The following is a 23,050-nucleotide window of genomic DNA, read 5'->3' on the forward strand; positions in this document are numbered from 1 at the left end:
AGGATGACTAGTATTGAAACAAAGAGACTTTATATCTACTGTATTAACTCTGTAAGCAATAACTTAAATAAAACTGCCGGTAGTTTTGTAGGATGGACAGAACAGGATTTTTTTTCCTCCTCAGTGCCACTGTGGTAAGAGTAACTTGCTGCTGTTTTAATACACCAGGGTTCTATTTCTTCCCCATCCACTTTAATCCATCTCTTGAACATAGCCTTATGTACAAACCAAAGTAACCAACCCTGCTTAGGGCTACCATGAAGGTAAGTTCATCCCAGTTGTCCGTATCTGCTCCTCCATTATACAGATTTTGAACACAACACCTATACGCAGGAAGAACTTCCGTAGCACAGCTCGAAGCTCAGGAATCAGGTCAAATTGCATGATTTCACACAAGTATGGATAATACGTTGAAGCATGTGCCCTAAACTATCAAAGAAAATATGAAAAGAAGAACATTATTACTATAGGAAAGCACAGAGTTTTTCCGCATTCATGGCTACACCAACTTGTTAAAACACAAGGTCTCAACCAATTAAAGGCCCCACCAGATGGCCAAAGGGCCATCAAGCACAGTGTCTGTTTTCTGCAGCCACCTTAGCAGATGCCTACAGGAAACCATACACAGACAGTGCATTTGGCATTACTTCTGTAAAATAGTCAGACTATTTTGTGGCTCAGGGATTTCTCAGGCTAGAGGTAGTAGCAGGGACTACTTGTAGAAACACCCCCCTCTGGTATGAATTTGTCCAGTTGCTTCTCCAGCCTCTTGAAAATATTATTCACAATATATAACAAAGTCTTCCATAGCTGAACCAGTCTGTGAAGAAGTATCTCCATTATGTGTGTGTGTGTTGGGGTTTTTTCCCCACTCCAGTGACTTGCCATCTCCAAAACTCTCATTCACCATCTCTTCCAGTACAAGCATTATCAGTCTTTCCCTTCTCTTCATGCTAATAATGACTTTATGCACCTCATTTTTATTTCTTTTCTGGATTAAAGATAACTGAGTAAAAGTCTAACCTACATACAGTTCAATGTACGGCAGCCAGTCTACATCCTTCTTCCTGTTACACTCTATCAACCCTTTCAGTGCAGGGGATCAGAACGGCAAACAGTATTTAAGATGCAAATCTGTTCTGAATTTACATGACAAGAAGTATGTTTTGTTGTCTACTCCTTTCCTAATAATGCTCAGTATTAGATACAGGGAAAGTTAATGGAACACTTTCACCACAGAACTTTTTATTATAAAAAGATAGTGGGATTGTATGCTAAGAAATGGCCAAGGTGCCATTTTAAGCTACAGAGAGTTAAGACTATTCTCACAACACACTGTGACCACAGGGACATCACTGAATTGCTGCTATGTAGAGAAGCCAAGATACTACTATGACTACAAATTTCTTAAAATATTGGTAAACTGCAATAAAACGTACCAAACCACACAAGAGAGAAGTGAAATTACACAGTTTGCAATATAGAAAAAAATACGCTTTAAAATGAAGTTCAACAGTACTGGGAAGCTTAAAAAATAAAGTAAGGAACTTCCAAAAGTTTCTCTCCATGTCCTAATGTACTGACTATTTGCATTCACCTTTTCCTCAAATGGGCTGAGATCCTGAAAATTATTTTTTGCCATCACTGTAAAGGAACCAGAATTCCAACTTTATAGTGGTGAAATTTACCTCTACCATTCTTGTGCAGCACAAGCCCATCCTTTATTGCACAGTCATTGCACTTTTATATGAAAGCTCTTTAGTAATTCTATCAATATTTCTATACAGCTGTGAATTTCATGGATGCAGTCTGATTTTTACAGTGTAGAATGCTTGCAAAAAATGGAGATGTAACAATTGCTGTATTTCAAGAAGAGTCCACACTATGTAAGTGAACTAGCCACCTTGCAATACAGATTACAATAAAAACTGAATTCAACAGAAGCAGAAATGAAAAAATACCTGAATACAAACAGACATGACTTCCAGTCTGTTCTTACCTTTTCATCACTGATTTTTAGTGTTTTTGTTAAAAGCAATAGCAGGAGATTGGTCCAAGCTTCTCTGTGGCTTTCTGAGTTGACGGTAATAAAATATGCCAGAGCCTCACTGCATACACTGGAGAGATGAGGTAGTTCAGACAAATGACAAAGAAAACCCATTAAAAGTTTTTGTAACATGCACCATTTGTCCCTTCATAGTATATTTTGTTTTCAAGCAAGATGTGGAAGGGCCTTATTTTCCTCATAAACACTCTGTAATTAAAGTGGTGTCATCTTCAAACTGCAAACATTATTTCCTGAGCCTTACACTGGGACAGCTTAGGCAACAGCAACATGAAAGAGTTCTCCCTCCAAATCTAGACTGCTTTATTAAAGATCTGCAGAGCTCAGCATCACAGATTAAAGAGGGATTACTGTTTTATTAATAATTTTTTTTCCTTGCTGTAGACTGTCAACACAAGGTACAAACTGTACCACTTGCTATGGCTGTTTGGAGTGCTAGTTTAGTTAAAGGGATGGAACCTCCTGTTTTACACACTAAAAAGATTAGTATGTCCATAGACGCTGATAAATCAGAATGTTACTGAAATCCACTGCAGTACCAACAGCAAATTTAAGAGTTCTTTACATTTGATTAGAGATTAGTACTCTGAACGTTTATGTACCAACAACTGACTTTTCAAATAAAGGGGAACCGAATCCCATTTTATAGTCATTTAGCATAATTTTCTACATTTACCTAAGTTCCAGGTACACAGCAGCTTATACTGCACTCTTAGATTACTGTTTCTTATTATACCTCTGAATATCATTATGTACTGAGACATGAAAAGTATTCATACACTACCACTTTTGTAAAGAAAAGCTTATGTCAGGCAAGAAGGCGCTTCATTTATTCCAAGTAGATTCTTTATTAAAACTTAATTTAGCAATAAAGAAGCAGTGGTCCCCTATCTGTATCTTCATATACTTTGCATGTTCTGCTCAGCAGCTTAGAACGTTTGTATCCAGGGATACACCACAGCGGCTGAAAACAGAATATATCAGAACCAAGCCGATACTCTTACCTAAGCAGTCGCTGTTGTACAGCATCCCAGGAGTCTCGGCGGTTTTCATCCACGTACATTCGAAAGAGTATTCTCAAGCAGCAAGCCAAGCTGCTCGTCTCTTGTTTTAAGAGATTGGGTTTTGATTTACCCTTGAACCCTAGAAATCAGTTACACATAGGGAGAGAGGGAACGTTAACTCTTGGCTAGTAACTACAAATGTGAAAGTTTATGAACAATACCTCCACTAGTGAACACTAATGATTTCTTGTCCCAATGGTACTTCCTCCTCCTTGATTTTGACTGAGACCAAATTTATAAAGATATTTAACTACAGTAGTACCAACTGTGTAGCTCTAGTTTAATCAAGAAAGCAAGTAATTCTGTTTCCTATATTATCTAAGTCATCAGGAAGGAGACAAGTAATAAAAGCATGCAATACTGTCAGATAAACAGTAGAGATTATTGCAATGGTATACTTTTGTATCTCGATAGCTAGAGCTGTAAGTGGAGCTCAGTACTTTTATCAAACTAAAAATAAAAGTCTCACCTGCTCTCCATAACACGGTTCGCTGTTCGTAATTTGAATTAAAGGCTTTTGAAAATGAATGAGACTCTTGCAGGCAATCTAGTAACTTAAAAAGGTGATTTGAAGACATGTATTTATACATTCCTTGGTCTTCTGTGTCAATGTGGATATCTGCATCCAATGCATCTCGCTGCGGGGGGAAAGCGGGGGAGAAGGCATGTCAATAATATACCCTTTTTATATGATGCTAAGAGACTTTGATACTTCACATACCATACACCACTAACTCCAGATTCCATTTTTAGATACAAGGGAAATATTAGTGCAATACAAGACAGCAGAATGGTCCTGTCAAATATCAGACGTACTCTAAAAGAGAGAAGTTATGATCTATTCTAGTTACTGCTAAGAAAAAAAAAAAAATCAAGAACAACAAGGGAAGAACCTCTTTTATCAATGCATAAAAAAAGTCATACAATACAATATAGACTGTTTCCTCTCCTCTAGGAACTGTCCGAGTAGGTCTGCTGAATTCTGAAAAGCATCAAAATGAACCACAAAAATAGTGCAAGTTAAAATGTTACATAGTGTAGAAATTCCCCATCTTTGGCTAGTGTCAAGTTTCATTAAAATTGGTCAATACTTTTTAGCAAATTTAAATTATAAATTAACTATACCATCTCCAAAACACTGCCTGAATGCACTAGCCCAAACTTTTAGCTTAGTGCTTTATCAACATAGCCAAGCAAGGACTACCTTGCACTATTCCTTAGAATCATAATTTTCAGGGACAAGGACCTTTCCGAGGCAGGTAATTATACTTGTATAATCTTGACTATTAAGCTTGCCGAAGTTCAACTTCTGCATCTCCTCCTGTGTAAACACCTAGAGGCTGAGCAAAGCCTCAACTCTGGCTAAATGAAGACACTCAGCCTAAACAGGAAAGAATGCTCTCCCCAAAACAAACAAAAAGCACTCTTGATGAGTATTTACTCATTATAAAAACAATGATAATATATTATATTGATAATAAAAATAATTGCAATACAATTATAATAATCCAACAGGTAGACTGCCAGGAAACACTGGAGGCAGTCAAAGAAATTACAGCTTAAAAGTAGCGACACACACATGCAGACTAGTGCTGATAGAAAGATGAAGAGACTATATACTCTAATTTGTAAACACAATTCAGAGCATTCTATAGTCTTTTTACTTGACTGCCACAACAAGGTTATAAATAAGTTTGATGGTACCTGAGCTGCAGCCATGTGCTCAGCATCTTCCTTCTTGCTTGTTGCTGGATAGAACACTATATTATCAATGGTCTGTATCAATTCCAGCTGTACTACACACTTTATAAGGAGGCCAGCAAATAGTTTCTGGTCTAATGAAATGGAGTAACACAAGTTTCAGAAGCAGCTTATGACAATTCACTTACAACAGGCTAGCTACATTAACATTATCATGTAATATTAATGTAACACTACATAATCATTTTGGTATTTAGTGATGCTGTGAATTATCTTATAAAGAGAAAATTTCTCTGCAAGGCACAAACGCAGATGTACCCCAAGATAAATATGTACCCCAAGTTTAACTGCCCAAGAACTTTCTCTAGAGAACTACAGAAGTGGACTGAGTGTCTACAGAGGTTCATTTAATAAACTTGCATGTTTTCCTTACTTGTATAAGGACCACCTTTCCAGCTGTCATCTGTTGGATTTGAAAATTGACTTTGTCCTCTTTCTGAAGCATTTTTATCCATGCTGCTTAAAGACTGGTGATCTAGGTCTAAATCCTAGAAAAGAATGCAGAACGATTCTAGCAATCCAAAACACTAACTACCAACCAGCTATCAGTTTTCAGATGACTTCACTAATCTTAGATTCAAAGGCTTCCTGCATCTATTCTTTACCTTATTTTACAATGACACCAAGTACAAGAAAATGTCAATTCCAGTATTTGTTGTAAAGCACTATAATAAAATATTTCGAAAGCTGAACTAACCCTTCAAGCTCGTTTGTTGCACTGAATTAACTCTTACCAAGTGTTTTTCAGCTGAATCTTCCTCCAGTCCCACAGGCCTCCATGTCAGCAAGCTTCCCAAAGTAAAAAAAAAAAGTAAATATTGTTGCTCTGGACTTGGATATTAGTATGAGAATGAGATTTATGAACTTACACATGAGGAATAGTAGTTTTGAAGATTTCTAGCATACAATTGCATGTCTGGCCCCAGACTTCAGGGCTGAATTTCTGTCCATTTAGTATTACCAGGTTTTCTAGGCAGTTTGTACCTGATCGAGCCAACTGCTCATTATCTGTGAAAGAAATGTTCCATATTTATCAACTTCTACAATATAAATGAGAAAATGAAGCATTCGCTATTACTGTTCCATCAAACATTTTTATCAATATTGTGAAATGCATGGTATCTTAGCTCAAAGCCTACTTACAAAGTATATTACAATAGTATCAAGCTTCGGAACCTACTGAATAAAAAACAGTGTTTAAAAATAGACTTCATTAGATTGAAATCCAAACAGGGAAGACAAAGGACAGGAGAGAAACAGAAAGGAAGCATACAGCAAGACAAAGGAAGGAAAAGTATGAACCCCCCACATTCCATGCTAGCAATATGCAGGATTTCAGGCATAAGAGTTGGGAGTCCAAAAGAAAACACATTCTTTAGAAAATCATATTTAAAAGTACTAGATGGTTGAGAGAAGGAGGAGGGAAGAGAGGAAAAGAAAAAAAAACCCAGAATGCATTCGTGTATAAATATACAGGTGTAAATAAATGTGGAATTTTATCCATGCAGCCATATGGAGAAGTGTTAATCTGCCAACAACCCAACTCTTTAAAAGCTTTTGCTCTGTCACAATAGTATTATAAACACATTAACAGAAGAGCTGTCTAACTGATTAAATTGAATGATGCTCAGGTATTTAAGATACTGCATCCATGTATTACATAACATATTGTCCTAATATAGTTTTTATTCTTCCAAAATTCAGTTAACTTTACCCTTCTTGAGTAACAGGCATTTAAAAAATACATTAATCAAAAGATACAAGTAAAGCAGCTACCTTGTTTTACACACCAGTGTAACTGTGCAAGTATGTCAGGAAGAAGGATCTCATTTAAAGCTTCATAAAATTGCGTAAATACATCACAGATGGCATAAAGTGCATGGTTGCATGTAGTGGTCATCCATTCAGATTTCTAGAAGAAAAAAATTAAAGTCTTCGTTTTTATGTGTGTTCTTCTATGAAGATAGCACTTGGCTTATGCATGGCTATTCAGCGAAGGACATGGCCTCTGAGATGAGGAGTAGAATTTAGATAAAAGTAAAAAGCCTCACTATTGCAGATGTCTTGTCAGAAGCATTTAGTTGGCCACATGAATACTATTTCAGAAAACTATACATTTTCACGGCAAAGTGTGAATATTCTCCTTGAAAATACTCAGACAGGTCGATCACTGGATACTATGAGAAGTTGCATGCATTTCATGCAGAATACAACAACATATCATTATGTTTGGGGCAGTATGGGGTAGAAATACACTGACAAGACAAACAATGCAAACTGCTGCCTTGATTGTTGAGTTCTTAAAACAACAACTTTAAGGTTTGCTTGCTCTCTCTTTTTTTTTTTTAATTGTTTTGTTTTTACCTCTGTTTGTTGTTCAGGGAGTTTCATATTATCAAAAATCCGAAACACAATTCTGAACAGATCTTGCCACCAGTGATTTTCAAAGGTATGGCCATAACTCTTCATTATTTCAAACATCACTGTTAAGCCTCTATAAACAAACGCAAGCAAATGAAGGAAGAGATGTTAAAAAGTCTACCTGTGATCTCTTCACTAATTTGGAAAAAAAAAAAGAGAGGAAAAAAAAGCTTTATTACCTTGTTCGAACATCTAACTTGCAACGATTGATGATACAAGAAAGTTCAAATAAAATGGGAAACCATCCTCTGACCCATACTCTGTCCCCAGGAGCAACATTCATGTCATCACTTGTGTACTCTCTTAATACCTTGGAGATGGACAGGAAAAAAAGAGAATTAAAAAAAAAAAAATCTCAAAAATCTTTTAAGTCTGACGGATTTAGATACTACTAGTGGCACAGACACATTGGAAAAGTTAGCTTAATTTCTACCGTAACACTCAAATCCTTTGAAATATAAGTATAAATCCGAGACATGACTGTTTGTGAAAATACTGGAAAAAATTATGGAAAATAAATACTTAAATCTGTTTTACTTAAGTCCTACTAAAGGCTTTATGAGTTGCAGAGGTTTAGACTTTAGGAAGCAAGTTTAACAGTGACAGTCAACAGTTATACAAATATAGGTAACACGGAAATCTAAGTTTGGCATAAACCAGTTCCACACTTTTCTGGCATATTGAATACAGCATGCACATCTTGCTACGGTACCATGCAACTGCAATCTAATTCCAGGCTCTTTTCAACAAAGTAATTATTAAGTGTTCACACAACAGACTGATGTAGAAAAATATGCATGTCTAAGCAATTTAACTAGACATAACTAGGGTGAAAAAGTGTTGTTTTCTAAGTCATCCTAACACTATAAAAAAAGGACTATTTCATTCAGTATTTCCAATTTGGACGGATCAGACTTCACATTTTTTCATTAGTCCTAGCTTACTGCTTACATAATACCAAAATGACTCCTAATTGTGAATAAGCTTTTAAATACAAACACTTGCTGCTAGAAGACTGAAGTTTCAAGTCTGAAAGCTCTTTCTTAGTTACAAGATTAGTCTCAGTTTAACAGTAGAAGATAGTGTAAGAATACACAAGGGTAAAAATTTAAAAGAAAATACCTGTGGTCTTTCTGAAACATATTTTGCACAATACCGAATAAGTCTAATAGCTTCCATGCTGGTGTCCGGAAATGCAACATTACAGGCAAACTCAGAAAGACATTTTACTGCATCCTGAAATGAGTCAATTGCTGCTGGAAAGTGCTGTTGAAAAATATTTGCTGTGAAGAACAGACAGATACACTTTTTAAAAATTACTGATATCGAAATCCATAGATAAACTGGTATTGATCTACAGATATCAGCCATGGTATGCCACTACCAAATGGACAAACATGAAAGGACCAGATCTTCTAGATTAAATATGGTTCTCTGTCTTCCCTTGCATTCTTCCCCATCCCACCTCACCACCCAAATTTGTCAGCATCACGTTTTCTCAGGTTGGATAATTACCAATTTTATAATCTAGGATTATTTCATGGCTTCTTATATGGTTCAGTTTCCTCTCACAGTATATGCAACCCAAAACTCTTAAAATATTTTGAGAAATAGGAATAAAGCTTGATAGCTTGATGTTAGCATCCCTGCCGTGAACTAAGTTACCTAAATTTACCTAAATTATCTAAGCCTGTAATTATTCATATTCAGTAGCAAGAAAGGAAAAAGCAGTTCGATTTCAGACTTAAGGGACAGACTAAATATATAACAAATCTAATGTGTACAAGCTTTTGAACAAACTACAGCTCCCAAGATCTATGCAATTCAAGTTAGCAAAAATGTTTTGTTACTATTTGCATTTATTAATACTGCCCATAGCTTTTTTTCCTCCATGCTACTTAGTGGGAAAAGGGTAGTTTCAGGACATTTAAGAAAGCTCCAATCAATATTGAAGGTCCATTTCAAGAATATTTGAGTTGGTTGTCCTCCTTTGAAAGTGAGAGCAGTATGTTGTTCAAATATACTTTCAGAGCAGTTAGGCTGCATGAACTAAACGCTACAAGCAGTCACACATCAGCATCACAAGCTTTATGATCCCCATCATACAATACTGAATCGGAATTTAAATTTCTGAAATGTGTTCCTTAATCCAAAACAACTTATTGTGACAGATGGGCAACATACAAACTTATCCTGCTACAGAACTTGGAATGTTTGGAATAGATTCAATATCTGTTTTTTCCTGTCCGTAGCAATCAGGAAACTTAACAGGTAAGATCTAGCTTCAGAGATTAAACAGTCTGCCTGCAAGGTCTTGTGTTTATTTACCTGGAAATACAAAAGTCTTATTCATATGGGCCTTTTAAACCAGAATCACAGCAGCTAAGCTAATTTGGGTACTCAAATCTGTCAAGCATTACTTACTAACTATGTGTGCTGTAGTTTGAAAGGCCAGCTCCACAATATTCCCATCGTGGTCTGATGCTGCTTGATGAAAGACTGCAAAGATATTCTTCCAGCCTGAACGAATATTACCAGCTTGAGAGTTCACCATCTGAGCAATACAGCGTATTACCATGTCGCGAATAGTTGGAGATCTCAAAAAAAAAAAAAAAAAAAAAAAAGGCTTTCAGGAGTGGCACCATCTTACACTGGCACAAAGCAACCGTGCCATTTCCACGTACACAACAATCTAAGTCACACCAAGTAACATCTTTAAGTACAACCAAAGCAAGCAAACAGAGACATTGCAGTGCATCACACCTGTTTTTCTTCATAATATGCTCAAAAGGCCTTAGGAAGTCTTTCTGGAAGCGGAAGTTGGCTAACTCGCCCTTCTCAAGAAATTTCATTGACAGCTGCCTTAATGAGTCTACTGCAAAGATAGCGACATCTTCATTAGGGTTACATCCAACCTAGAAGAAAAGCATATTTTCAAACACTTACCAGATAACATTACTTATATGAGTAACAAATGAATCATTCAAGTTTCATGTCAGTCCACGAAAAATCTCTAGCATGTTCTAGTTTTCAGATATTTAGAAGATGGTGTGTTACTTTGAGAGGGCTTTCTCAGTCATTTCATCCAACTAAACAGACCCATGGATTTTTGTATGCAACCACTGCAAAACTGTAATAGCCATCTAGACACTAAAAAAAAATTTAACACTTGGGTTCACAAACCCCACCCAAACATGGTCCAGTTTCCTAAGGAAAATAGCTTTGTTCTTCCAGGATCATCTGTATATATTTTAGAGGAAAACTAACTTGGCATTTGATCAGAAAGATAAAACAATGGCATAAAGAAAAATTACAAATACAAAATCATATAATGAAGTGATCAAAGATCATTTCCATAAACATTTCCATTTGTATTTATATAGTTTTTTAAATAGGTGCTTCCTTTAGGTGCCATTAATGGATTTGTTTTTTTTAAAAAATCACAACCTACACCACTAAGAACATAAAAGGAAAAAGCTGATTAAAGAAGTCCTGCTATTCATGTACGTTCTGTAACTTGATTTTAAGAACTACCTTATTGAAGTGATCTCCAATCACGTGCCAAATCCTTGACCACTGCAGCCTAATACGATTCATGTTGTAATAGGATATCTCCACTATCTTCTGCAGGCTGAACATGCGTGGATGGTGTGGGGAAGCCAGCTCATCCATGGAAACAGCACATAGCCATCGGACAAAGTCAACTGAACATTAAAACACACTCCTGTAAGTTCAGGATGTTACATTAGATGAGTTCCTGTAACCCACCCAGTGGTCAGCATACATACCTATTGCATTTCCATCCAGCCTAGTTGATCCTGTAAATATCCTATGGAACAAATAAATGAGTTGCAGTTTTAGCTGCGCATCCACAGAGAGTCAATCACATCTTAGCGCTGTAGGCAAGTGTCAGCACATCTCCTGGAGGTAATAACCCGTGCCATGAACTCTGCAACTGTTTTATTCTTACTTCTTGTCAGCAGTTCATGTCCTTCTCCTACTCTAAGCATTTCTCTTCCCTGCTGCAAGTCACAGGCTACTATCCTCCTTCCCCACTGCAGGAAACAGGCACAGACTCACACTGTTATCCAGGGCAAGTAGTGCTGGAACACTCATTTGGGTGACAGTATATTAAATTTCACACGGTGAATAAAAAGACATTAAGAAAGCTTTGCTGCAGGACTTTACCAGATGCAAGCCACTTGCTTCATCTTTACATGGTTCAAGAATACTCTAAGCTGTGGCCATCAAAACAGGTAGCAGGAAGACTATGGATGCACCATTGTCTGTTCTTCCCCTTCGGTTGTTCAGTCTTATGAGGACTTCAAACGACTGATCGCAGTTCATACAGAACACTGATAAGTGGAGAATATTCTCAAATCGTTGAGGCTTTTATATGGTAATAGACACATTTGTGTTACAATAAATACTAGAAGTCTGAACCTATGATTCTACAGCCTTACCCAATAGTTTCAATAACTACAAAAAAGTCCCCTTCCAACACATAGTTTATGATAGAAGCACCTCTTTCAACAACACTTTAGAAGGACAAATGAGAAAGATAATGATTTGGACAAGAATGCAGTGACTAATGAATAAAGAACTGAAGAACAGCAACTGAAGAAATGCTGAAATACTGAAGTTCACAAGACCAAAGAAAATGGCATTATTTAATAGAATAATGGCATTCATTCGTTTCGGATACCTGTCCTGTTCAGGCTAAATCAGAGAAAAAAAATCACACAGAATACACACACGTAAGTTAGCAACAATTGCCAGACAGATTTCTAAAACAAAAATAGCTAAATACTGCAATACCAACCTAATTCTGTTTTTCACTGGCTTACTCCAAAAAAAACACGTGAAAAACACATGCATACACAGTGTCCTGTCTCACAATACACTACGTTAGTTATACTGCTATTTAATGTCTTTTGTGACTATTACATGCCTAAAGAGAGATACTGATGGGATCCATAGAAAGCTTCTAAGTATCAACATCTTTCCCACAAGAGAAATAGGCTTCAAGAACAAAAGTCTCTGACAGAATCTGCAAACAAAGTGAGGATGGCCAGTAACTTCAAGTCACGTTTTCCAAAGAAAGAGATTATGTTCTCAGTACCTGTCTACTGCTACCACTACACTCTGTGAACTGGTCTCTCCCACAGACTCTTGAATGCTCGCCATATGCCGTTTATCAGCTCCACTTCCAACGAGGTTACCTGCAATAAAAAGCCATTAAAAACCAGTACCTAGAATCATGAAATTGTGACTTAATATTAACCCAAACTTTATACAAGTAGACAAAAGAAAGGTGACTACTGCTTCCAATTAGCTTGTAATTTACATGGAACAGGTGGTGCCTTTGCCAGATCTGTCCCAGATTATTACAAAATTTAACATCCAGTAAGAAGTACGGTTTGCTTTTCCACCCCCCTGCTTACAGCATTGTTTTTTGACCATCATGTTTATTAAGTTAAGATGATTTAATGCTGTTAATAAGATTGGAAATGAGAAAATAATATTTTAAAATATTAACTTTAAGTCAGATACAAGTAGTTAATGTTGGGCACAGTTCTGTTATATTGAGCATCATGATTACACACAGCATCAACTCCAGAGTATTTTCAAATTAAAGTTTCCTTGATGATTTTACAGATTAAGACAAGTTGCCTTGTCCTTCTAATTTACAGCTTAAAATCTAAGCTTTGTTTCTTGCACGTACTGCAGGAACAATAGGAACTGGAACAACAAAACCAACATGCAGAGATAAGAAATTCCTGTGGAAAACAAATTATCGATTATAGAAACATCTGTCAGTTCCTAAAGATACATGGCTTATGTTTTTACTATTAAAAACAGAGCGTAAAAAGAACAAACTGGCAATACTGGTAACAAAACCATGACTTCGTAAATATGGTAAAACAGTTTTGACAACAACATATTCCAACAAATAAATCTGATGAAGTTTTGCTAAATAGCTTAATCCAATTACAAAGTTAGAACAGATTATATAGTTACAAATACATCTTGAAAGATACGGTTCCATTTTTTAAAGTTTCATTAATCCAATATAGCTTCCCCTGGAAGCAAGTAAATATATTTTAATATCTTATAACTGACTTTTTCAGTCATCATACTTCACTTATACGTGCATCTTTGTGAAGTTCAAGATTATTAATCTTACCTAATCCCAGGCCCATAAACTCTTCCCCTCCAGATACATAGCCTTTAATGCTTCCTTCCCTTTCACGGCCAGAGCCGGATAAATACCGAGTTTTCACACCAGTTCCTATAAGTTGTGCTAGTTCCAGCTGGCTAATACATTTCAAGATCTAAAACAAAGCAGCAAAAAAATAATTAAACATTGCGTTTCTGGAAACGATCATATTTTTATTCCTAACATATTTACATTTAGTATTTAGAACCTTCCCAGGTTCTCTAACCTTTAAAACAACTTCGACAATGGTAACAGTTTTGATGTAGCTGAAACATTACTAATACAACTGGAAACTAAGTTGAGCAATTCATTCAAGGTCACCAGCTGCCATGAATCACTCCAATATCAGAAAAAAAAAAACCAAACGAAAAAACAGTACTCATTGGAGCTCTATAGGAAACCTTTTTATTATTTCTCACAGCATCGTTTCAAAACTATAAATACCTTGTAGTTGATGTTCTAGAAAGTTCATTGTCCCAGAGAGATGAAAAGACTGAATTATTGAAGCTACCACTTTGAGTAACGACGTTCCAATGCAGACAGCGAGAATGCCAAAATTGTGCCTTGCCATAAGCACAAAATTGACTCTTCTGTCTTACTGCCCCACTGCAACATCCCTTGGACTGGCACAAGCATTTGTGAGTGTATACTGTAAGCCAGGTCCAAGTAATTTGTCAGCTAGGAGTAGCTTTTGGCTCATATTATCACGTAGCCAGAGGACTAGTGCCAGAGAACATAATGCCCATTTTAGCAGCAGCACAGATTTATGTCTGATTAAAGAGCTCCTGGAAAATATGCTTTAAGAAAATACATATGATCCCAATAGCTTATCCTTACCTATCCCTCACCAAGTTATTTAGCCCTAATTTTTTCATGTGGTCATGATGTAAATGTTGCCAAAAGCTACACAGACAGATCGGGACTCATGAGCTAGAATATTTTTTGTTTACGTGAACAAGAATACAATAGTTTCTGTGAAGAATTCTCTGAAGTCAAACGAGATTTTAATATGGTTTTAATTTCATAGCAAAAGCACTTACAAAAATTACAATATTGGTCACACAGTGTCTATAGGGTCTGTAAAAAAAAAATCAGTGCATTATTTTATATATATATACACACACGCACACATATGAAAAAACCCTAACAAAATAATGCACTTGCATCCACATTTTAAACAAGGTTCTGACACATGCTGAGAGCTAAATGCAGTTACTAAAGACTGAAAGCAGTAGAAGAACAAAATCCTGCAAGTTTTCAAAAGGATAATGCAGCTGCACTATTTAAACTACTCAAGTTTTTACCTCATGCCAAGAGTTTCCAAGATAGTTGCCATCTGTGTGAGCTACTGTAATAAGTGTCTTAATGGTATCTATGTTCTTCTGTTTCATTTCTGTAATACTGGAACTGGCGGTCAACAAGGAAAAACGAGCAAGGGCTTGTACATAAGCATCTCGTTCAAGCTACAAGACAGAGAAAAAAGCATCGTAATCATATCCCTGAAGAGCTTCAGAAAGCTACTTCTCCAGCATGCCTACACAATTTTCCTTCTATGTATAGTGGGCAATTACATTAGCGCACTTTCCAGCTGAAGGAAAGTAGGAGGCAAGTTAGCAAACGATCTTAAATAGAGGACTCAGCAATAAATTGAAAGCAGAGTTGAAGAAAAACTTGAGGATAACAAGATCTTCAAACAAAACTAAAAAGAGATAATATTTTATTTTACCATTTCAAGAAATTAGATGAGATGCTGCATTTTCTATGTATAAATTGTTTGTAATTCTTCACCTCCCTCCCAGAGCCCACACTGCCTTTAGGAAGCCCCATGTTAAGTCTTATACAAACCTGCATTCCAAAGATACAGGCTATTCTAATTGCACATCGTATTCCTTCCAAACAAAGGGATGCAACTTCTGTGTCATCACAGTTCTGCAAGCCAACGCTGTAAGCTGCCAGCAGTGGAGTCCATACAAGCTAAAGAACAGAAGAAACTAAGTTCAGAAATCTATTATAATTTTAGCCGAAAACACTAGACAACTGAAACCAAATATATCCAAAGAGTCTACCTATTGCATTACCTAGCTCTTCTGAGTAATTTTCCACTTTTTTCCATGCTTAATACTCTTAGCAATGAAGATACAAGGAGAACTTCACACTTACTTTGAACATAGGTCTGACATGATCCAGATGAGTGGCGCTAGTAAAAGGAGCCTTTGCGTGGCTTACGGCCTCCATGAGGGCTTTCGCTGTTTTAGCCATTTGTTCCATCTCCAAGTTGTACAACAACCTCCGCTGCTTCTCGTTAGCTACACCTAAGGTGAACACCACACAGCTGCATTGATTTCTTTTTTTTTATAAGAGCATATTCCATGTCATCACTTTTAGCATCACAAAGCCTTAAATAAAGGTATTGCAAGTGAAATCTAAAGATAAAAATCTTCCAGAATGTTAAAATTCAGGAGACTGTCATAGGTTGCAAGCAAGTAACTCCAGCACTAAAACCCATACCCCAACTTCAGACTTTATTCTATAAAGAATAACTATTTCAGCCCTTAGTTATGCACCGCATGTTATGATCTAATCATTGGAAGTCAGAGGCGCATACATTAAGTTGCTCTGCCTGTAAAAATGGATGGAAAATCCTTTATCTTCTTAGGCTGACATCCTTCAAACAAAACTAGCCCTCATCAACTTCATAAATAATTAGCTTAGTGTTTCTTTATCCTTATACTAAAGGTTGCAACTTCAATTTTCAAGCAAATCTATTTCATTAATATTTTGACCTCGGAAACCTGCAAACAGCACAGAAAACACTGAAAAAGCCCACTATGCTGAAGATTCAGAATTCACTGATTTAAACTAAATTAATAGCAACTAGTCTGAGTAAAAGTAGAGTACAACTGGGGATAGTGGTTTCTAGTGTACACTAGACACAGAAGTCCTCATTTGGTCTAGATGAGGATAGGTGGGTATAGAGCATGACAAACTCCCTGATCTCCCCCGTTTCAAAGCTTAGCACTAGGACTGTGGCACATCAGCCTCTGAACTACAACATGCTACTGATCAGGAGAAAAAAAAACCCAACCCAAAATAAAACCCCACCTGTTGCCTAGCACATAAAACCAGTAAGTTAACTTGCAAAGTAAGTGCCACCTTCAGTTATCCTCCCATTTTCCCCTCACACTTCCATTTAAAAACAAAACAAAACAAACAAAACCAATCTAGTTTCTAGTGCCTCTCTGCAATGGTGCCAGATGCATTTACACAGCTACGTTTCCATCAAAGAAGTAGCAGTTTTAAGTAATAACTGAGCCAGTTTCATTCCAAGTATCTACATTAGCCATCCTAAATGTAATTTATGTATTGCACAAAGATGTTTTCAAAAAGGGATCTGAACTCCACTATGCCATCCTGAAAGTTACTGCAATAGTTCAAGAGCACTGTGGGCTTTCTAGTTTCTAGTTCCTTCTTACTTGGTTTACTACACTTGGTTGTAATTGCATATTCTTTTGTCTCTTTCATCGCAATTTTCTTTCCTTCTATTTCTTCATAGATTGTGGATAAATACTCTACTGGCAGGTCTTTACTGTCATTGATTCCTCGATTCATTTTAATGTATTGCTCCTTTGTCATTTTGTTTTTTACCTGTAAAAGAGAATGGAGGTTGGATATCAGATTTTGAATGCAAGTTCCAGGGAAATTTTAAGTTTTTTGTGGGTTTTTTTTTTTAAATCTCTACCTGTGGACTGTGCAAGTCTGTAGTCAGCATTATAATAGAGTATGCCAAAACATAGGCAGTGTCAGCACTAGCAAACAGTGTTTGCCTAAGGGAGGAAAAAAAACAAAACAGGTTTTTAGAGCCCTAACACCTCAATCCATTAGCTCTATTTCTACATGGAAGAAAAATACCCAGAAGTGCTATGTATTCAACTGAAGAACTAACAGAGCCTAAAATTAACTTTTAGAAACACATGAAGCCCCAAGCAAATAAAAAGGGAAAAAATATAAAAGCATCTTCTTCACAATGCTGAAAACTACCAATGACTGCAATTTTCAGGTACATTCCCAGAAGATTATACATTATCCTTCTTTGGGTAATCCAATAAAAGCTGAAGAACAGCTTATTTTTCACTCCCAGGATTTCATAGAGAATTATACAAAACCAACCCAGTGATGCACCAACTGGGCTAAGGAATGGGGACCAATTAAGCCTGAACATCTAAGCTAAACATCAATGCTAGCTTTAGAATGCCTTAGAAACAATAGCAACACTGCCTACTAACATATATACATTTTGCTCAACAGCTAATGGGCAAGCAAAAGCATGTGTAACATCTTATTAGCTATTTATGCTATGTATTTTTAATTTTAGCAATTGCTACTTATTACTGTTGTTTACACTTGACTGATCTACATTTGTTTAAACAGTTACTACAGCAGCAATTTAACATAATTAGGGCTTCCCTCTTTGAAGAATTCCTTCTAGCAAGTATTTGGGATTTAAAGAAATATCAGCGTCGTATACTTTCTATCCAAAGTTTCCATTTTGCCTAGCTGCTGAAGAAGCTCAGCACCAATATTAGCAACAAGATCTGCTCCTCATACAAGCCTGTAGAAATTCCTGGCCTGGTATGAGTGTGAGTTGCATCTTGCCCCTAAGGGCCACAAACAATACAGCCATGCTTCAGGCACTTCTCCAATACAAAGGTTTTCAATTACCGTTGGTTGCATTCAATATATCTAGCAGCAAACTTCTCCATTAATCTATCGATCTTTTGGGCTTCACCCGGCAGACGAAAACCTTCCAGAAATATACGTAGAGCAGAGACGAAGTCTTTTCCACAGAAATCAAGCTGGTCTACATAGGCATACATCACTTCCTTGTTAAGCTTGTTGCTTTCCCCAAGAAATTCCCCTACTTGAGTCTAAAAACACAAGAAACAGTTATTACTGTGTAATCCAACTGCCAGCTTTGCAATAAAGTTTATAATACAGGAATTGCACAGCTGTCAGTTTTGTAAGACTGACACGCTTCACTGCACAGGCAGAGCAACCGTTAAGAGGGATGACAAGAAAAAATGTCATTAGAAAACGCCTCTAGTCTGCATATTCCTACTTCCCTCACTCCCCAAGGCGAGATCTGCATTACTGTAGAGCCAAGGAAAGCTGAACTGTGCCCAGTTTCACATGCAGTAGAGAATGCTTTGCCACTGCAGTACATGATACTCATTTGCTGGCAAGACACTGTTAATGCAGATAAAACACATGCTCCAATTTATGGGGAATCCCTTCAGCACTTTATTGTAAACACAGCTATTTTACTAAAAAGCCTGGGACAGCAAGTAAATAGAAAGTAGCATTGGTATTAAGTACCTTCATTAGAACCCTTACACTTTCAGTTATCTATTAATGAAACATGAACTAGAGAGTGCAGACATCAGAAGACAGGGGCAAGAGTATCAGCAGAGTCTTACAGAACAGAGGCGTTCTTCTTGGTGCAAAAATTGTGCGATGTCCTCTGATGTAGTGCCAAGCATTCCCTGCTCCTGTAGATATTGTATTCCTCTCTTTGGTTTTTTATTAAACCTATTCATTAAAAAAATGGGGAAATTCAGACATACAACTGAAAAATATCATAGCCTATAAAAATCAGTTTACAGTGCCCTTCTAAACCAAATATTCTGTGCTGTAGCTCTGTGTCTTTTTTTCTAGTTAGAAAAAAGCCAAAGAATGTGCAATAAGTGTTAACTATATCACACCATAGGCTCCAACTCATAAGGAACATTCAGCTGCTGATAAGCTTAAAAGTTATTGCTGGAAAACCCACATAAAAACTGACCCTTTTGAAATATTAAAAATTAGAGAGTTTCCATGAAATACTAAAAATGTTGCTGTTCAAGACCTTTTTACAGCACTTAAAGACATAAATATTTTGAAATTAATGAAAAAGATGTGTAGTTGGACAATGATTTAACTTTCTAAACTATGTGTCAATAAGAGACAAGAAATGGTGTAAGAGATGTAAGACAACTTTAGGCCTGCCTGCTCAAATCAATTTCTCTCCAGGTATATACACACCTTCCCCTCTTGCGAGGCTGAACCAGCAAAGCTGGTTTTGGAAAACAAAGGAAAGCTGTGAAACCACCCAAGATTTCACTGAATTTCTTTTAACTACAGTAGCCTCCACCATTTGCTTTCGACAAAAGCAGGCAAGAGTCTTCAGCATTAAGATCAATTTGCAAGTGTCCCTGCAGGTCTGACTGTGTAAGACCATAAGAAACAATATGGTTGTACACAGGTTCTTTTTTACTAGTGAACTTTTACTTTCCTGTTATACCGGACTTACAGTTCTATCCCATGTTCAATTATTTCCTTTTGTTGCTTGATGACTTCAAATTGCTCAGGATCATCTGGGACAGCGGTCTGGGTACCAACACTTCCAACTCCTGAAGACACAGTGGAGTCCAAGGAACTGACACTACTCCGTCTCCCTCCAGCCTCAAGGCATTTACCTTCAGCCATTTCCTGTTCAGATGGTTTATATGAACCTATTTATAAACAGGGGGAGACTTAAGTTATCCTCTTCAGTCAAAAGGTTTTAGTTACAAAACTTTTTAGTATAAATTTATGAGTCAATATTCTTATTTCATCACATATACTTTTTAGCAGTCTATACTACATGAAGATGTTATATTGACACAATTCTAAAATAATCAAACAAAAGGCACAAGAGCAGCAAGCAGCTATGGAGAAATTCTTGCACTTCAACTTAGTAACTGCAAGATTTGTCATATGTCTTGTTCTACATAAGCCCGCTTTTATGGTGTAGACAATGGTCTGGCTAAAAACTCTTCAACAGAACCTGGTTATTTGAACCAGACACTTGGAGAGTCAGTTACTGCACCAGTATTAACAATTGTTTGTTAAATACTTCATATATATAAACAAACCATTATGTAAAAACCTAGCATCCACACTTCTGAATAGCTTCTAAACACTGAATAAACACAGGGACAAACTTATTAACCAAATTAGTCTCTCCACAAGGAAACAAACTTACCCAAGCTAGCCTGATGATTCGGGTTCACATAAAGGTCTTTGCTCCATTCTACCATACATTTTAAAATAGAAACCAAACATTCAAGTCCTTTTTTCCTCAGGCTTAGTTCCTAAAAAACATAAAACAAAAAAACCCAAACCAATATATGTATATCCACAAGTTTTTTAGAAGGCACTACATCACACCGTTCAAATCTTAGCAAGTTTGTCAGCTCGGGGGAATTCTATTGGTTATAGAAAGTTTCTGCCCCTTGACTATTTAGGCTAGATACATCCAGGCCAAAAGCAATCATAATCAGCCTGACACCAGAACACATTCCAGCTGCTTTAAGAAGACAGTCTATTGATGACTGATGAGTACAACCAAGGGACAACATATACCAAATCCTACATGCAGCCCCTTTGTTGTATAAATGATTATGACCATCCAATAAAGCCTCCATAGTGTCAGACCTCTCTACAAGGAAGACAAGAGTCTCACTATCTCACTACCTTAGCTGTAAGTGGTTCTATTCAGAATCTGAAACAAAGGCTTCCTGGTTCTTACGTCCCTTTTCTTGTCAAAGGGCCACAGGGGGGAGAAAAAATAACATTCAAGGAAGCATCGACACAATTCTCATCAAAGGTGTGAGGTGCACTCCGTTCCGAGACCAACCCTGGCACCAAGTTCACTTCAGCCCTGAAAGCCATTAGGCTGGGCTAGAAAAAAAAACAAACAGTGCTCTAGGACAAGGCCAATGTCAGAAATACCTGCTCTTGCTGAACGCAGTCTATACTCCACTCTTTCTCTAAGGACTTGGAATGTGTAAGTTAAAAGAGAAAACAAACAACTTGCAGTGGGGATATAGTACAAGAAGTTTGTGCCAAGCAAAGACAAGATGAAGCTACTGCTGGTTCATAAGCCCCAGAAGGAAAATCATTTGAGTAAGGCAGAGGAAGGCTCATTTGATTGTCTATCCCATGGCAGCTGAACAAAAGAGCTCAGACCAAGCCTAGTATCACATTGCAAATATACAGCAAAATCAGCAGCATCCAATTGCAAATTAGCTAACTAATAAAAAGTAACATCATTAGGTGACAGACAACATGAACCCCTGGAAGTATCAATAATGATGCAGAGACAGCACCATTTATGGGAAGAAAAAAAAAAAAGTACCTTATCTTCAAAGTTGTTTTTCTTACCTGTAAAGGTGTCATTCCCAACTCATGCCCACTTCGTCCCTGCGCAATTTTTGACAAATCATTTACAAGGCGTTCAAATATATTGGCAGCGTTTAAGTCACAGTCATAGTTAACATAAATATCCACTACACACTGGGCATCTTGAAAATGAAAGAAAGTATGAGTATTAGGATTCAGTGTAATAGCATTTTTAAAAGGAATCAGCCACCTGGAGCAGGCAGCGGGGACAAATCCAGACATTTAACCCAAGCACTATGGGGGATCAAATTAATTTTCACACTTAAACATTATATGTAGCATTTGTCTTCAAAATAATTTTCGTCTGCTGCCAGGGAAGTGACTCCTTTTCACAACAATGGAAGTACCTGCACAAATTCTAGTCAAAGTCTGAATCACCATCCATTTGTGTTCAAAGGAGCTTGAAGACGTCTCTAGAATATTCAGGAAGATCTCTTTGAAGAAGACCTGCAAAATAAATGATGTAAAGGACTTGATGATCTGAAACTTATTAGAACCATGTCAAATGTACAAATCCATTTCTTTTCAGTAATTTCTCTTGAAAAGTATCATCTCATGTATATTAGAATTTGAATACAGTAGTAATATAATAGTTTAGTAAGCAAACAAAACTAAGACATTCACTTCTAAGTTCCAGCTGTCTTTTTATCATTGCAGTATTTTTATTTGAGAACTAGAGCATCAAACAAATGATAGATAACTAAGTCTCTCACCTCAATCTGCATTTTTAAATGGGTCTTAAAATTCGAAAGCAGCGTGAGAAAGATGGCAAGAGAGAGCTCAAATACATCGGGAACAGAAGAGACCCCATTTTTAGATAACGCTACACAAAGATACTGCTTGATTGCATTGATGAACATTTCGTGTGTCCTGAAAACCGGACCAGCATTTTGCAGTACCGAGAGAAGAAGCTGAAGAGACACAATCTTGGAACGCAATTCATGGGATCTAGAAAAAGTCAACATTAAACAGATTTTTTTTTCTGAATATATACTTGTATTCAACATGAGCATTATAACATTTCTTCCATGTCAAGAAATGACTGATATTTTAATTAATTTCAATACAGGGGTCGAGGGGGTGGAAATGAGCCTGCAAGTGATTTTGGACAACATCTACCAATCCAGAAGTATTAACATCTTAGACTAGGATAATAGATGCAACTCGGTGCTACTAAGAAGCATTCCCCCACTCCTCCATTAAAAATTTCACAAATACCATAGTCAAGACCACTTCAACTGACAATATTAACAAGCCTAT

General features: G+C 36.8%; 1 protein-coding gene across 1 annotated transcript in view; it reads right to left on the reverse strand.

The window, feature by feature from the left end:
• Positions 1-252: 252 nt before the first annotated feature.
• The window catches only part of ARFGEF2 (ADP-ribosylation factor guanine nucleotide-exchange factor 2 (brefeldin A-inhibited)), a gene marked incomplete at its 5' end in the record, with an annotated part of 28,076 nt that continues 5,278 nt past the window's right edge, over positions 253-23,050 (reverse strand). The window contains 30 exons of the mRNA XM_010286553.1: positions 253-429; positions 2,000-2,117; positions 3,070-3,208; positions 3,599-3,767; positions 4,834-4,964; positions 5,264-5,378; positions 5,625-5,679; positions 5,760-5,898; positions 6,667-6,802; positions 7,255-7,384; positions 7,491-7,621; positions 8,434-8,594; positions 9,736-9,908; positions 10,075-10,226; positions 10,846-11,015; positions 11,100-11,140; positions 12,434-12,533; positions 13,499-13,646; positions 14,836-14,994; positions 15,377-15,505; positions 15,692-15,843; positions 17,005-17,176; positions 17,271-17,355; positions 18,251-18,456; positions 19,006-19,117; positions 19,878-20,079; positions 20,592-20,700; positions 21,773-21,912; positions 22,138-22,237; positions 22,504-22,738. Of these exons, the coding sequence (XP_010284855.1) occupies positions 253-429; positions 2,000-2,117; positions 3,070-3,208; positions 3,599-3,767; positions 4,834-4,964; positions 5,264-5,378; positions 5,625-5,679; positions 5,760-5,898; positions 6,667-6,802; positions 7,255-7,384; positions 7,491-7,621; positions 8,434-8,594; positions 9,736-9,908; positions 10,075-10,226; positions 10,846-11,015; positions 11,100-11,140; positions 12,434-12,533; positions 13,499-13,646; positions 14,836-14,994; positions 15,377-15,505; positions 15,692-15,843; positions 17,005-17,176; positions 17,271-17,355; positions 18,251-18,456; positions 19,006-19,117; positions 19,878-20,079; positions 20,592-20,700; positions 21,773-21,912; positions 22,138-22,237; positions 22,504-22,738 (4,186 nt within the window). The remainder of the gene's footprint in view (positions 430-1,999; positions 2,118-3,069; positions 3,209-3,598; positions 3,768-4,833; positions 4,965-5,263; positions 5,379-5,624; positions 5,680-5,759; positions 5,899-6,666; positions 6,803-7,254; positions 7,385-7,490; positions 7,622-8,433; positions 8,595-9,735; positions 9,909-10,074; positions 10,227-10,845; positions 11,016-11,099; positions 11,141-12,433; positions 12,534-13,498; positions 13,647-14,835; positions 14,995-15,376; positions 15,506-15,691; positions 15,844-17,004; positions 17,177-17,270; positions 17,356-18,250; positions 18,457-19,005; positions 19,118-19,877; positions 20,080-20,591; positions 20,701-21,772; positions 21,913-22,137; positions 22,238-22,503; positions 22,739-23,050) is intronic.

This window comes from Phaethon lepturus, unplaced genomic scaffold, assembly GCF_000687285.1.
Source record: "Phaethon lepturus isolate BGI_N335 unplaced genomic scaffold, ASM68728v1 scaffold35904, whole genome shotgun sequence".
In the NCBI taxonomy this organism is placed as follows: domain Eukaryota; kingdom Metazoa; phylum Chordata; class Aves; order Phaethontiformes; family Phaethontidae; genus Phaethon; species Phaethon lepturus.